This window comes from Pituophis catenifer, unplaced genomic scaffold (genome assembly GCF_029215685.1).
Source record: "Pituophis catenifer annectens isolate HBS135680 unplaced genomic scaffold, rPitCat1.0.hap2 SCAF_13, whole genome shotgun sequence".
NCBI lineage: Eukaryota > Metazoa > Chordata > Lepidosauria > Squamata > Colubridae > Pituophis > Pituophis catenifer.
In genome coordinates, this window is record NW_027256893.1 from 6,494,378 (window position 1) to 6,510,274 (window position 15,897).

General features: G+C 46.8%; 1 protein-coding gene across 5 annotated transcripts in view; it reads right to left on the reverse strand.

Annotated features, from left to right (window-relative positions):
• Positions 1-15,897, reverse strand: part of BBS2 (Bardet-Biedl syndrome 2) — a 47,985-nt gene that overhangs the window by 1,978 nt on the left and 30,110 nt on the right. For 2 of the 5 annotated variants that reach the window (XM_070952713.1, XM_070952711.1), the window contains exons 10-16: positions 15,487-15,634; positions 11,960-12,131; positions 9,186-9,315; positions 7,109-7,240; positions 5,044-5,181; positions 2,118-2,230; positions 205-353 (exon numbers count right to left, since the gene is read on the reverse strand). In XM_070952713.1, the coding sequence (XP_070808814.1) occupies positions 205-353; positions 2,118-2,230; positions 5,044-5,181; positions 7,109-7,240; positions 9,186-9,315; positions 11,960-12,131; positions 15,487-15,634 (982 nt within the window). Of the gene's footprint in view, positions 1-204; positions 354-2,060; positions 2,231-4,655; positions 4,810-5,043; positions 5,182-7,108; positions 7,241-9,185; positions 9,316-11,959; positions 12,132-15,486; positions 15,635-15,897 lie in introns of those variants that run through there. The other 3 variants (XM_070952712.1, XR_011600987.1, XR_011600988.1) reach the window with 3 other exon arrangements.

Genomic DNA, 15,897 nt, shown 5'->3' on the forward strand with positions numbered 1-15,897 from the left:
TTTTTTATCCAATTTAAAGATTTCCCTGCATTCAGCTGAACGCCTCCAGAAACTCAAGTATCGATGCCCACCCCCCACCCCCCTTCAAAATTCACACCCATTTCTTTCCAGGTTAAAATTCACTTAAGCATACTCTTTTCTTTTCAAGCTTCTTTTCAAGTGACATGACATGTAAATGAGAAATAATCCTCCCTCAGAACCTACCTCGGAGATTTCCTGCTCGTTGGATGGCCTGATTTATTGCTTTGAGATTATTTAAAAGCTCTGAGTGATTGGTACAACGAATCTTGTACTGAGACAGTAAATCCTTGTTGAGGTCATACAGTTCATTATACCGTTTCTTCATGTTTTTCCTGCAAGGGTAAACAAAAATATAAGCAAACAGCGTTGAAAGCTTATTTAAGTTGTTGGGATTTGGGATGCAATGAATCCAAGGCAAGCTTTCCTCAAACTTTTGTTAGTGCCAATGTTGGATCTGCTGGAGGCAAGAGGTGAAAAGACAATTTAGCCTGCTCTGGGACAGGTGCATCTCTTGGCATTTTGGTATGTGATGCTCCTGGCAATTTCCTGGGTCCTGCATCTTCGCATCCCCCACCCCTCTATGGGCTTCAGTTTGGGGTTTCTGGAGGAAGGAGACCTCCTAAGACAGGGGTCAGCAACCTGCGGCTCTGGAGCCACATGTGGCTCTTTCATCCCTCTGCTGCGGTTCCCTGTCGCCGGTCGGCACTACAATTTTGAGAGGAGCTCCCGGTTGGGAGCGGAGCAGGGCATGCCAGGAGGAGACTCTATAGCAAGGGGAGGGCTTTCCGGTCAGCTTCAGAATTGATAGGGCTTTCAGTTAGGACTGGTAGAGGAAAAAGAACGCCGCACTAGGAGGAGACTCTACGGTGGGGGAACCGGACTTCTGGTCGGCTCCAAAATTGAACAGAGGGGTGGGGAGGTTCTGGTTAAGACTTTTGTGGCTCTTTGAATGTTTAAGGTTGCCGACCCCTGTCCTAAGACGAATCGTGACTTCCTTTCCAACATTTAGCGGAGTTTCCAATAACTAGCCCAGAATCAGAGGTGGGTTTCAGCAGGTTCTGATCAGTTCTGGAGAACCGGTAGTGGAAATTTTGAGTAGTTTGGAGAACTGGTAGTAAAAATTCTGACTGGCCCTGCCCCCATCTATTCTCTGCCTCCCTAGTCCCAGCTGATCGGGAGGAAATGGGGATTTTGCAGCAACCTTCCCCTGGATTGGGGAAGGAATGGAGATTTTACAGTATCCTTCCCCTGCCACGCCCACCAAGCCACACCCACAGAACCGGTAGTAAAAAAATTTTGAAACCCACCACTGCCCAGAATGGGTGGCTGTCAAAGTGAGAGGTAATTACGGATGGAGGATAAGAGTTACGTGATGAGAATTCTTATATTTGAGAGCATAAGGAACAATAATATACTTTCTTGTATAGTTATAACCGGTGGTGGGATTCAAATAATTTAACAACCGATTCGTCCAGGGTCAGGTTGGCTGTCGTGGAAGGCGTGGCCCATCCCCATCCTCCAGCTCTGCCGCACATGCAGGACAAGGCTCCCGCAACAGCCAACCTGACCCTGGGTGAACTGATACAGAGATACAGAGATACAGAGAGAAGGGGAGAGAGAGAGACATAAAGAGATACAGAGAGAAGGGGAGAGAGAGAGACATAAAGAGATACAGAGAGAGGGGGAGAGTGGGAGAGAGGGGGGGAGAGAGGGAAGGAGGGGAGAGAGAGAGATGTCAAAAGGATTTTGTGGTTCCTGGTGTTTTTTAACAACTGGTTCTCTGCTCTAATGACCGGCTGGGTAAGTGTGGCGGGGGGGGGGGGTCATGTGACTGGTGGAAGTGAGTGACATCGAGTTGGCCATGTCCACTCAGGTTTTGTGGCTCCCAGTGTTTCCTTTTCTGTGGGAAATGGGTCCAAGGTTGCAGACCCCTGTTCTAGCCATTGTCTAGCCATTTCGGGATGAAGACCTCTTCTGCATGTTTCCCACCGATACAGTCTACCCTACTTTCCTTCGCCAGTTGGGCCCGCAATACTCACTGATCAATCCGTGTTCTATCAGTCAAGTGTTCTGACCAATCGGTGTTACTCACTCACCAGTCTCCCATGAGGCGGGAATCTTCAGCTCGAACCAGCATGCTGCGGATGGAGTTGGAGCTGTCAGCCATGTTGGCTGTGAGCTTCTGACAAACAGTATGAGAGCTGTCCACCTATGGAGGAGAACCACAACTCAATACAGATAACAGGAGGGTGAAAGTTCGTTCTCTGAGCTTTGTGGGTTGGTTTCCAAACTTTTCGTTACCGGGCTAGGTAACATCTTCAGGGCAGTTTAGGGGATGTCGGGGTCAGTGTTCTGTTTATAAGGACTTCAGGTGTGGGGGTGTCACAACCCGCCACTGTTCTGACCCAGCTCCTCCAAACTCCCCGAAGTGAACTCAAGGATTCCTTTAATTAGGAGTCCTGGCAGCCCAGCAAAAAAGTTTCTCTCACCGCAGGCTAACAAGTCTGTCCGGTAGGGAGATGAATAGTTGTCTGCCACATCTATTCATCTCCACCCCCTGCCTTTTATCCCCAGAGTTAGGGTGGGGCATTGCTAGCAGCGGTGGCTCTTCTGTCTCAAGGACCGGCCCATAGATTTCCACTGCTCTCCTCTCCTCTGCCTTCTGAGCATCCTCACATCAGGCACTGAACCCAGCTGTTTCTCCTCTTCCTCATCAGCCACCTCCAGACCTGGGGGCTGTTGACTCTCCATCTGAGGACTGACGGACAGCCCAGGCTCCGCCTCTCTCCCCCTCCCCCTCCCCCTCCCCCCTCCCCCTCCCTCTCCCTCTCTCTCTCTCTGCCAGCTCCACTCGCTCTTCCCCCTCGATGCTGACCCTGACTCCCATATGCCTCCTCCTCCTCCTCCGATTCCGGTGCGGGAGGGGCCAGCAGCCGGCAGACCACAACAGCCACACTCATTGGTTCATCGAAGCCTGGCGCTCCACAAGCAATTCCATCCACTGACCCACAACCAGCCTACGAACCCCTCAGAATCCAAATCAACCGCACAGCCAACCAGAGACGGCACCGACCCTCAACCAACCCACACAATTCCCCACCACCAGCAGTTAACCTCCCAATGGCTCTGACCTGATGTAATCTCCTTATCACAAGACCCATCACAAGACTCTCACTGATGACTCACAGCTGACCCATCACAAGACCCTCACTTGACCCACCCACACCTGAAGCCCTTATAAACAGAAGAACACTGACATCCCCTAAACTCCGCTCAAGATGTTACCTAGCCAGGTAATGAAACATTTTGAAAACAACCCACAAGCTTGAAGAACAAACCTTCACCTTCATCCTACACCTGAGCCAGAGGTGGGTTTCAGCAGGTTCTGACCAGTTCTGGAGAACCGGTAGCAGAAATTTTGAGTAGTTCAGAGAACCAGTGGTAAAAATTCTGACTGGCCCTGCCCCCATCTATTCTCTGCCTCCCAAGTCCCAGCTGATTGGAAGGAAATGGGTATTTTGCAGTCACTTTCCCCTGGAGTGGAGTGGGAATGGAGATTTTGCAGTAACCTTCCCCTGGACTGGGGACAGAATGGAGATTTTACAGTATTCTTCCCCTGCCACGCCCACCAAGCCATGCCACACCCACTAAGCCACGCCCACAGAACCGGTAGTAACATAATTTGAAACCCACCACTGACCTGAGCTACAGATATTTGCCACTATTGCACACGCATAATATAATTGTCTAACTGTCTTATCTGTTTGCCAGACAAGACAATTAAGATGTTTGCTTTCTGGAAACAGGGCGGCTCTGCACTGCCTAAGATCCCTGAAGTCTTTGTGTTAATGGAGCCACTTCCTTGAGGCAGACTTTCAAAGTACCTCCTGGTCTAATACTTCCTTGAGATTTTAGGGTTCTGGGACTCTCACCACAGACCTCTGCTTGCAAAATCATTAGCGTTCCAAACCTCCCAGATGGCTAATTCAGATTCAGACAAAGCAAGTGATTTTGTTGAATGAATCTCCAGCCTAAAAGCAAAGCTGTTGACAATTCAATTCTCCTGTTGCGAGTTCTGTCTGGAAATGGAGCATAAATTCCATCAGCCGGAAAAACGACGAGATGGCCTGTGCTGCCATGAAAGAGGCAATCTTTTCTAAGGCAAAAATGGTCTGATCTGCTGGAAGGTAAATAATTAAGAGTCTGGTGCTGCTTTAGGAAAGTTCTAGATAGACCAGTTAGTGTCGTTCGCTATTTTAAAGCCCTTGAGAAAAACCTCTCGCTTGTGGCCCACCAAATCCATGGATTTCTTTAGCTCCTGTCTATTTTAATTTTTTTTGCTTTTTTTTTTTGCTTTTTAATTTATATGCTGCCCTTCTCTGGAGACTCAGGGCGGCTTACAATGCGTTAAGCAATAGCCTTCATACTTTTATATATTTTATAGAAAGTCAGCTTATTGCCCCCACAATCTGGGTCCTCATTTCACCTACCTTTGAAAGGATGGAAGGCTGAGTCGACCTTGAGCCTGGTGAGATTCGAACTTGCAGTAATTGCAAGCAGCAGATGTTAATCTGTTAATAACAGTGCTTTAGTCCACTGTACTACAGGCTCTTACTTAAGCCTTACTTACTTACTTATTTAAGCCATGCCAATCCATCACAATGAGGTATCTCACGTATCTTGGTGCTTTCTGGGTTTTTTGATTGCATGCAGATGTTTCATTGCCCAACTACATCATCAGTGTGAGTGAATGTGTTGGGTTTTGCTGCTTGTATAATATATAAACATCTGCAAGTAAGCAAGTTCAGAGAGTATTAAGGACCCCACAGTTGCCTTCCTTGCCTTCTCCTCCTTTGCACTCCACTCCTTTCTGGCACTGATGTTACCTAGTTGGGTCATGAAACATCTGTAAGAAAACAACCAAGCTCAGAGAGCACCAAGGACCCCATGATTCAACCCTGAGCTACAGATGTTCTCTTTTACTGGTACCCCAGATACGTTTAGGAAGCCTTGCTCACTTACCCCAATAAAAGCTTTGTGCACCTCATCAAAATACACAGGGAAGTCTGCTTCAACCTGCAAGTCCTCAATTGCCCAAAAGGAGGCCATCGATTGGATGATGTCACCAGCCAGATCAATGTTATCGGTGTTAATGGAGATCTAGTAACCAGAAGAATAAACAGTAACTCAGATTGGCCCCAAACACGCTCATTACAATGGCAGAAGTTGATGCTTAAAGAGCCTCGTCACATCTGAAGCTAAACTAGGATAACCCAAGTGCTAACCTTGAATGCAAATGTTTTGTGAGGAAACTAACATGGAATAGCTTACAGCAGCTGCCCTGGATCTACAAAGCTGATGAGAAACAGACTGTTCATCTATATATATATAAAAGCAAAAACCATTCACACCGTAATCACGAAATCTCCAGAACCGTAAAGCCTACAAACTTGAAATTTGTCACATATGTTCCTCTTGGCTTCTAAGAAAGGATTTTTTGAAATGACCATCAGAGCATTAGTATTTCCTATATTATGATTTACATGCTCGGATGCTAAGGAGTTCTACTCCCACTCCCCACCTGAAAAGAAATCTGTTCCAAATGCAAAACACAAGCAGAGGAGAGGAGTTTCACTTTCAGTTTTACTTTCACAGCAGCAACCAGTGATAGGATAGGGGAGGCTTCTGTGGGGCAAGCCTGAGGGAGAGAAGAGGATAGGATAGGATAGGGTTCTGTGGGGCAAGGCTGAGGGAGAGAAGGGGAGAGGAGAGGCCGATCGTAACTACTCATTAATTTTCAAGCTGTAAGTGTCTATTTATCAAGCCCGATCACATAGTTTCATAGCGAAACACAGGCATCCAGCTAGTGACTAATAACCACACCATTGGGTGTGATGGAGAACAACTTCCTTACTCTAAAGACAGGAATGTCCAACCTTAGACTTGTGGACTTCAGCTCCCAGAATTCCCCAAGTCTAAAAGCTGCCATCGTTGGACGTGAGAACAAACATGCTTCAAACTTGTATCCTCACTGCCTTATTCCAGTAACGCAAACTTCAAAAATCTCAATGTTTACACACGAGGAAGAGACCATAGCCAATTACATTATATATACCGTATTTTTCAGACTATAAGACGCACCAGAATATTAAACGCACCAAGATTTCGAAGAGGTAAACAAGAAAAAAAAAAGGTTTTTGCCCTCCCCGGCCCCCAAGAGCACTCTGCTGGCCTCCGAAACCCTCTGCACGGGCCCGTTTTTTGCAAAAATGGGATGCACAGGTGCTTTGGGAGGCCTGCAGAGTACTCCTGGGGGCCAGGGAGGGCAAAAACATGACGCATGGAGGTTTAGGAGGCCAAAAATGGGATGTGCAGAGGGTTTGAGAGGCCTGCAGAGTGCTCCTGGGGACTGGGGAGGGCAAAAACGCCCCCGTTTTTGCAAAAAACGGGCCTGTTTTTGGCCTCCCAGATCCCCCATGCATTGCGTTTTTGCCCTCCCCATGCCCCGGGAGCACTCTGCAGGCCTCCCAAACCCCCTGCACGCCTCATTTTTGCGCAAAACAGGCCTGTTTTTGGCAAAAACGGGACGTGCGGGGCGTGGTTTCAGGAGGCCAAAAATGGCTGTATTTGATGTATAAGACGCACCAACATTTCCACCCTCTTTTGAGGGGGGGGTGTCTTATACTCCAAAAAGTACAGTAAGTCCATGCCTCCAAAAGGCAACTGGATCATCTGTGTTAAAACTGAATGGCCTCTCAACAGAGGGGGTGGGATACCACACCACCTATCTCATGGCCCTTTGAGCAATCTCAAGAAAGTTCCACACCCCACCTGTTCTCTTGATTCAGGTGAAAAGCAACTTTTGGGGCCACCATGACCCGGCTGATTGAGCATCTCCATAGACATCCATACCTCCAAAATACAGTAACACCTTAATCAAAGGAACTGCAATACTCTGCAAATCCACCAGTACCTGCACTCATTATTTATGACAAATCAGTCTCTAAAAAATGAAAACCGGAGACCAGGGAAGGGTTTGCTTATTTCCCAGGCTAACTAACGTAAATGAGACAAGTAGAAGAATAACCTCTCCGCTGGAATTCATTCGGATGCACAGCTGTCCTGTGTCACGTAGGGAGGTGAAGCAGACTTCCAGCGACTCTTGCCGCATCTCCACGTCCTCAGGTAGCAGGAAATTCTGTTTTATCCACATGACACCCTTGAAGCATAAATTCACACGGTGTGAGTTTTGAGAACAAGAGTGGGTGGAAAACAAGGTTGCAACATCCTGGTAAATTGCTGGGGATTTGCAGCTGATGCCTTAGACCAGGGGTCTCCAACCTTGGCTTAAAGTTGCCAAGGTTGGAGACCCCTGCCCTAGACATGTAAGGGACACACCTGCAGTTATCAAGAAGTCTCAGGAATAAGAAGATTGTTGTGGTCCGCTAGCAGCCTGCGGAGTTGGCAGCAGAATCAGACAGTGAGGAGGCTGGGGAGGAACATGGGACAGTCCTGGAGTCTGGGGAAGGCTCGGACGAGGGCTCTGCGTCGGAGGCAGAGATGGGGCCAGGGCCATCTGGGAGTTATGTGCGGACTCCGGAGCCTCCAGAGTCAGACATCAGAGAAGCAGAGGAACAGGGGGAGCTTGTTCCCAGTGTGTGCACGTGCAGAGCTGCCAGAAGGCAAGAACAGTTAAAACAAAAGGGACAACTCAGGAGTAAGGCTTGGAGATGATTGGCCCTTCCCATACAGCTTAAAAGAGGAGCAAAGGCACATAGGAACTTTGCAGGAAACAATGTTGTGGATGATGTCAGTTTGTATTTTGAAGCTCCGTTTTTGACTCTGTGTTTCCGTGTGGCCTTGCCAAGATAATTGCCAATTAGGTCTTTGGCAGTGTGTCAAAGAAGATAAAGGAAGTCTAGGTCAGAACAAAGATGCTACAGGGAGTCCTCAATTTACAACCATTTGTTTAGTCGCTGTTCAGTTACAATGGCACTGAAACAAAGTGATTTTGACCCTTTCTCACACTTTTTGACTGCTACGGCATCCCCATGGTCACATGATCAAAATTCAGATGCTTGGCAACTGACACATTTATGACAGTTGCAATATATCCCGGGGGTCATATGATCATCTTTTGTGACCTTCTGCTGAGCAAAGTCAATAGGGAAGCCATATTCACTTAACAACCATTTTACTAACTTAACCACTGCAGGGATTCACTTAAGGGCATAACAAGAGGCAGGATTCACTTAACAAATGTCTCACTTGGCAACAGCAATTCTGGGTTCAGTTGTAGTTGTAAGTCAAGGACTACCTTGCATTTTACTGCTTTCTTTTACCATATTTAGATTCACCTCCACCCCACCTCAGATCCTTCTCCTTAGTCCTGTGTGTCTCTTTGTCCCCACTTCAGCCTTCGTGTTACCAACCACAAGCTAAAAGCCTTGCTTAACAAGCAGTAGAAGCATCTATCAATTCTCTGCAATAGCTCTTGATTAGTGGAGGCACCTGGCACATCATTGTAGCCCTTACCTTAGAAAGTGAGTATTAAACTGAATTAAGCTGAATTGAACTACTATACAGAAGCGTTTCCTACAACCCAGATGCCATGGCAAATCTAGACAGCTTACTAAAAAGCAGAGACCTCACCCTGCCAACAAAAGTGCATATAGTCAAGGCGATGGTTTTCCCAGTTGCAATGGATGGCTGGGAAAGTTGGACCATAAGAAAGGCTGAGCGCCAAAGAATTGAGGCCTTTGAACTCTGGTGCTGGAGAAGACTCCTGTGAGTCCCTTGGACTGCAAGGCCATCCAACCGGTCAGTCATAGAGGAGATCAACCCTGACTGCTCTTTAGAAGGCCAGATCCTGAAGATGAAACTCAAATACTTTGGCCACCTAACGAGAAGGAAGGACTCCCTGGAGAAGAGCCGAATGCTGGGAACGATGGAGGGCAAAAGAAGGAGGGGACAACAGAGAACGAGGTGGATGGATGGAGCCACTGAAGCAGTAGACGTGAGTTTAAATGGACTCCAGAGGATGGTAGAGGACAGGAAGGCCTAGAGGAATGTCATCCATGGGGTCGCAATGGGTTGGACACGACTTCGCAACTAACAACAACAACACAACCCAGATGGAAGAAAAAGAAAGAAAGAAGACTTACCATCTGCACCTTCTCGCCCAGAGTGAATTTTACGAAGCTCAGAGGCCTGGTTGCAGGGTCCGGACTGCAGAGCAAATACATCGAGAAACGAGGGAGCTGCCGGGACAGCTCAAAAACGTGGAACTGTGTGCTGGGAAAGCATGACACAAAAAATCATCAAGGCGGCTGAACAAATGGACTCATTTGCTTTCTGGTGAAGGCCATCTAGGCAAGCCTTGGCTCTTTCTATGGTGCCCTGATCCTGACACTGATTTCAGATTCACAGAGTGGGGGGAAGGGAGGGAATGAACGCCGATGATCACCTCCATTTTATTTTCTCTTTTTTTAGTGTTGCATCCCTCTTTGTGCTATTATGTAAAATGTCTCTCATGTCCTCACTGCCATAGATAGCTTAAGGATGTTTATCAAGTAATTTTTTCTGGAATAACATGATGTTTCTGGGACTCTTGAGCTCTTTGTTTAAAAAGATTTCTGGATCTCATGAGTGAAGGTAGGTGCTTAAAAGAACAATAGATGAGTACATTCAAGGCCCAGGGACAGCTAGAGATTTTCAGATGCAAATGGGGGGATGTAGTTTCATTACTTCGCAGCCCCTTTATCCAGGGATGGGATTCAGCCGGTTCGGACCAGTTCAGGTGAACCAGGTATTTTTAATCTGGTTCACCGAACTGGTAGTTGCAAGGAGTGGCTGACTCCGCCCACCCTGCCCCTCCCAGAAGCCTCCATGCGGCCCATTTTGGATGCCAGGTAAGTGCAGGGCCTGCACAGAGGCTCTGGGAGGGTGAAAAACGGGCCTACCAGAAGTACCGGAAGTCTGGAAAAGGTCCCCTTTCCGGCCTCTGGAGGACCTCCAGAGCCCAGAGGAGGTCTTTTCGCCCTCCCAGAGGCTCAAGTAAAGCCTCCGGAGCCTGCGAAAACACTCCCCTACCACCGTGGTGCAGGAAGCCGGCTAGGCCACGCCCCCATGGCCACGCCCACCCAGCAACCGGGCAGAGAACCAGTTGATAAAATTTTTCCATCCCACCCCTGCCTTTACCTACTTTCTCTTCCTGCTGCCTAAGAATTAGGAGTTATTCCAACTCCTACAAATTCCCTTATATTCTGCATGCCTCATTCTTTCTTCTACTGGGAAGTAGAAAAAAAATAGGCACACACAGGCAAATGGAAAAACCACCCAAAACACTTCATACCTCTGCATGGAAGACTATTAAGTTCGAATTAGGTTCTCGTTTAAAGGCAAGATTTGGAAGGAAACCACTGTTCTAACTGTGGAAGGGCTTTTAAATGTACTTACCTAGATTCTCCAAAATTCAATTTTTTGGGGGATTGACAGATGGGGAAGACAAGGGGAAATGTGTCTCAACTGAAGTGACTGCACTCAAATTTAACTTTTATCCATATACTGTATATATATTTTCCCCATCTATCTTTTCCAAAATCTTTTAATTTTGGAGAATATGTGATATCATCAGATAATATATGAGATGAGGAACGTATTTAACAGATTAACAGAGTTGGAAGGGACCTTGTAGGTCATCTAGTCCAACCCCCCGCCCAAGCAGGAGACCCTATGCCTACACCATACAAATGGCAGTCCAGTCTCTTCTTGAAAGTCTCCAGTGATGAAGCTCCCACAACTTCTGATGGCAACTTCTGTTCCATCAGTTGATCGCTCTTACTGTCAGAAAATTTCTCCTTATTTCCAGGTTGAATCTCTCCTTGTTCAGCTTCCATCCATTATTCCTAGTAATTCTTACTAGTGTAATATTCTAGATCATGAAGAATTTCCCTACAAGATCCTTCTGACTAAGTTCCAGCCTTTCTGACTACCACTAGATCCACTGTGAGGGAAGGAGATCCAAGAACTGAGGTAGAAAGGAGACCCTGTAGCATAATTTAGCTGCTTGCGCAGATGTGCTTGTTTCCTTTACCATGAAAAGCCAAATATGAATCTCAACCCATTTGCATACCATGAATGGCTTGAAGATTCTAGCTCTGTAATATCTATAAAAGAGTAAGTTTGGTATAGTGGTGAAGGCATCAGGTTAAAAACCAGGAGACCGGGAAGGCTTTCTGCCTTAGGCACAAAGTCAGCCCTGGAACCATGGACCAATCACTTTCTTCCTAAGAAGGAGGCAATGGCAAAGAGCCTTGGTGGCGCAGCAGACTAAAGTGCTGTTAAGTAGCACCAGCTGCCTACAATTACTGCAAGTTCAAATCTCACCAGGCTCAAGGTTGACTCAGCCTTCCATCCTTTTGAGGTAGGTAAAACGAGGACCCATAATAAGGGCAATAAGCTGACTTTGTATAAAAAAGAACACCGCTTGGGGGGGCCCGAAAGCCCTACTAAGCAGGTATATACAAAGAAGTATGCAGGCTATTGCTATAATGCATTGTAAGCTGCCCTGAGTCTCCGGAGAAGGGCGTCATATAAATCGAACCAATCAATCAATCAATCAATCAGTCAATCAATCAATAAAACCATTTCTAAAAAACCTTGCCAAGAAAACTGCAGGGACCTGTCCAGGCAGGCTCCGAGAGTCAGACATGATTGAACGGAAGAAAACAAAAAAATCTATAAACCAATACACGGCATTTGTTCCTTCAAAACATTTTTTTTAAAAAAAAACTTTGCTGAATGCAAAATGCTGGCACTTGCTGACTCGAAAACCTGCCTGAGGGTTTTTATCCAATGTGAGAGCCAAAAGGATTGAGTCCATCAAAGGGGTTGGGGAAAAAGAAGGCAGTTGATGGAAAACCTGCCAAGCCCTCACCTCTTCTTGTATCCAACAAGAGCTTTGATGTTCAGCTCCACTGGGACGTCTTTCGGGGGGGAGAGCGGGATTTTTATGTTGCTCAAGAGGTTCTGAGGAGTGGGGTGGATCACGTGGCTCTCATTTTCAAAGATGCCTTCGGCAAAAATCAGCACCGCTCGGATAATCGTGTCTTAAATGAAAACAAAGACATTCCCTCTTCATGAGTTTTGAAGGTTCTAACAGAGGTGGTCCTCGACCTACGACCATAATGGAGCCTGCCCATTACGGTCGCATGTCCTGGCGGTCATTAAGCGAGATTAAGAATACTAAGTTATTTATTCAGGTTAAAAAACTATATTCTTCAGGACGGCAGAAAGGACAGAAAAGAAGCCAAAATCATCACTGCCGCCTCTACCAAAAACAACCAACTAAATATTTTACTGATGGCCTCAAGTTTACTATTTCATTTCATTTATTATTTCATTTATTAAATTTTTATACCGCCCCTCCCCCAAAGGACTCGGGGCAGTGAACAGACAGGATTAAAAAACATACAATATAAACATTAAAATGCTTTAAAACATAATTAAATCTATATTGGCTTCCCCCAATTTAAAACCCCTTACCCATAAAATTAACCAATTAAAAATTTTAAGCCAGCCTGGCTTGCTGAAATAAAAAAGTCTTCAGAGCCCGGCGAAAGGTACGGAGGTCCGGGATCAGTCGTATCCCTGAGGGTAGCTCATTCCAGAGGGCGGGTGCCCCCACAGAGAAGGCTCTTCCCCTGGGGGTCGCCAGCCGACATTGCCTGACCGACGGCACCCTGAGGAGACCCTCTCTGTGCGAGCGTATTGGCCAGTGGGAGGTTATCGGTGGCAGAAGGTGGTCTCGTAAATAACCGGGCCCTAAGCCATGAAGCGCTTTGAAGATGAGAACCAATATCTTGAAGCGCATCCGGAAGACCCCCCGGAAGCCAATGCAGCTTGTGCAGGAGAGGTGTTATGTGGGAGCACCATGTCGCCCCCATAAGTACCCGCACAGCTGCATTCTGCACCAGCTGGAGCCTCCGGGTGCTCCTCAAGGGGAGCCCCATGTAGAGAGCATTGCAGTAGTCCAGGCGGGAAGTGACGAGGGCACGAGTGACCGTGCATAAGGAGTCCCGATCATAGAACTAGAATCATAAGTTCATATGTTCATATCATATGTTCATATCATATCATATAAGTATCTATGTTCATATGTTCTATGAACATAGAACCATAAGGAAGGAAGATACTTCAGAGGTCTTCTAGTCCCACCCCACTCCTCAAGGAAGAAGACCTTATTCCATCCAAGTCAAATGGTTGCCCAATCTCTTCATGAAAAGCTCCAGTGATAAAGCACTCACAACTTCAGGAGGCGAGCTGTTCCACTGGCTAATTGTTTTCAGGGTCAGGAAATTTCTCCTTAGTTCCAGGTTGGATCTCTCCTTGATAAACTTCCACCCATGACTTCTTGTCCTGCCTTCCAGGTGCTTTGGAGAATAAATTGATCCCCTCTTCTCTGTGACAGCCCCTCAAGTACTGAAAGACTGCTACCATGTTTCCCTCTAATCCTTCTCTTCTCTTCTCTTCGCTAGACTAGACATACGTAGCTCCCTAAACTATTCATCATATGATTTAGTCAGGGGTGAAATCCAGCAGGTTCTGACAGGTTCTGGAGAACCGGTAGCAGAAATTTTGAGCAGCTCGGAGGACCGGCAAATACCACCTCTGGCTGGCCCGAGAGTGGGGTGGGAATGGAGATTTTGCAGTATCCTTCCCCTGCCACGCCCACCAAGCCACGCTCACAGAACCGGTAGTAAAAAAAAATTGGATTTCACCACTGAATTTAGCCTCCAAACCCTTATTGTCTTTGTCGCTCTTCTCTCCATATTTTCGAGGGTCTCGGACCCCATGGATCTGCTCAGGTTAACCTGTTGCCTTTGGAGGCTGTCCCTTAAATTTTAAGTGTCGACTATTCTGCATACGTAACAACTGTCAACTCTGAAGCTAGCCTGACTGAGGTCACCTTTGAGGCGTCAGCGTTGCCACAATGGAGATGAAGGATTGGGGGGGGGGGGGAGGGAGTAGAGATAACTGGGATTTCGTAGCCAAAATAAAATACTTTCCCCTGGGAACCAAGGACGTTCCAACAGGTGGCTGAAGAGAGGAGGAGTGAAGTCACCAAGCAACCGGACAGCACCTTGATTGGACCATGTGACTAATTGTTTGGGGGAAGGGGGAAAATGTTTACTTTTAATTAGACCAGGGGTCTGCAACCTTAAACACTCCAAGAGCCATTTGGACCCATTTCCCACAGAAAAGAAAACACCGGGAACCACAAAACCTGGGTGGGTGTGGCCAACTTGACATCACTCACTCCCACCCAGTCACATGACACCCCCAGCCACGCCTACCCAGGTTTTGTGGCTCCCAGTGTTTTCTGTGCGAAACATCTCTCTCTCTCTCTGTCTCTGTCTCTGTCTCTGTCTCATCTCTCTCAGGCCAGGCGAGGAGTGACTGGAAGGGGAGAGCGAGGGGTGGGGCCAGCCAGTGGTGGGTTCAGCTGTTAAGGAGCCACAGCAGGGGGATGAAAAGAGCCGCATGTGGCTCCAGAGCCGCAGGTTGCAGACACCCGAATTAGGAACCAGACACCACTGGAACATTTAGAGTCAGTTTTCACCAGCCTATGATATATCCAAATAAAACTATTCTTTGAAGAACCTATCTGCCTCTTGAGTTCTGTTTGCTATGGGTGAATTACTTGGCACCCTGACAACAACCCCATAATACAGTAGTGGCCAAAATTGTGGAAACCCTTTTGGGAAAAGTGTATTTTCTAAAACTAGCTAATAACACCACTTTTGGGGGGGGGGGGAGTAGTACCATAAAATGATATATCAATGGAAAGATAATTTAATCAAGAATGTAATGCAATAACTTTTATGAAGGATTTGCTATTAGAATAGCAGTGACAGTATAAAGAAGAAAAGTGAAACATGTAGAAAAAATGAGATATGCAAAAATGATCAGCATGTCAGTTAATACTTCGTTGGGTAACCTTTAGCATGAATGATGGCCTTACAACGTCTTCCCATGGAGTGAACCAAGTCTTTTGAGTTCTGCAGCTGTTATCATGTGAAACCAAGATTGAAGGATTGCCTCTATTAACTGGGTTTTATTGCTGGGTCGCTTCTGACTCACAAGTTTCTTTAGTCGGCTCCATAGATTTTCATTTAAGGTCTGGGCTATTCCCAGGCCATTCCAGCAGTGGAATAGGATTATCTTGAAACTCCTCTCCAAAAAAAGTGGTGTTATTAGCCATCAAACCTCAAAAAGACACTTTTCCTGGTAGGTCTATTCCTCTGGCTCAGGGAGACGCTCGGATTCTTAAGATCAGGCCGAAAGCTCAGTGAAAGGTGCAAATGTCAGAGTCTGATCGAAGAAGCGTCTTCCTCAGCCAAGAAATTATGCATATGTACTGAGCCCTGCACCAGCGAATGTTGGCTGCTAATCCTGACTTACCATTGGATGTGGATATGCAGAGTTCCACATGAGCGGATTCGGTTTCCGATCCCAGACTGACTGACAACGCCGTCTGGAGCTGTGTGTTTGCCGGGATCACACCCCTTTGCCCATCCATTTCATTTACCTGAGTGTTCAGCTCCACCTGCTTTAAAACAAAATGCAGGCCTTATTCGGAACGTTGGGACAATGCACAGAAATACATACCACCGGCTCCGCTACAGGTAGTCCTCGACTTACGACAGTTGGCTGGGTGACCGTTCAAAGTTACAACAGCACTGATAAGAGTGACTCGTGGCCATTTTTGACACTTACCACCTTTGTAGCAGCCCTGTGATCACGTGATCAACATTCAGATGCTTGGCAACTTGGTTGCTGTATCCCAAGGTCATGTGATCCCCTTTTGTGACC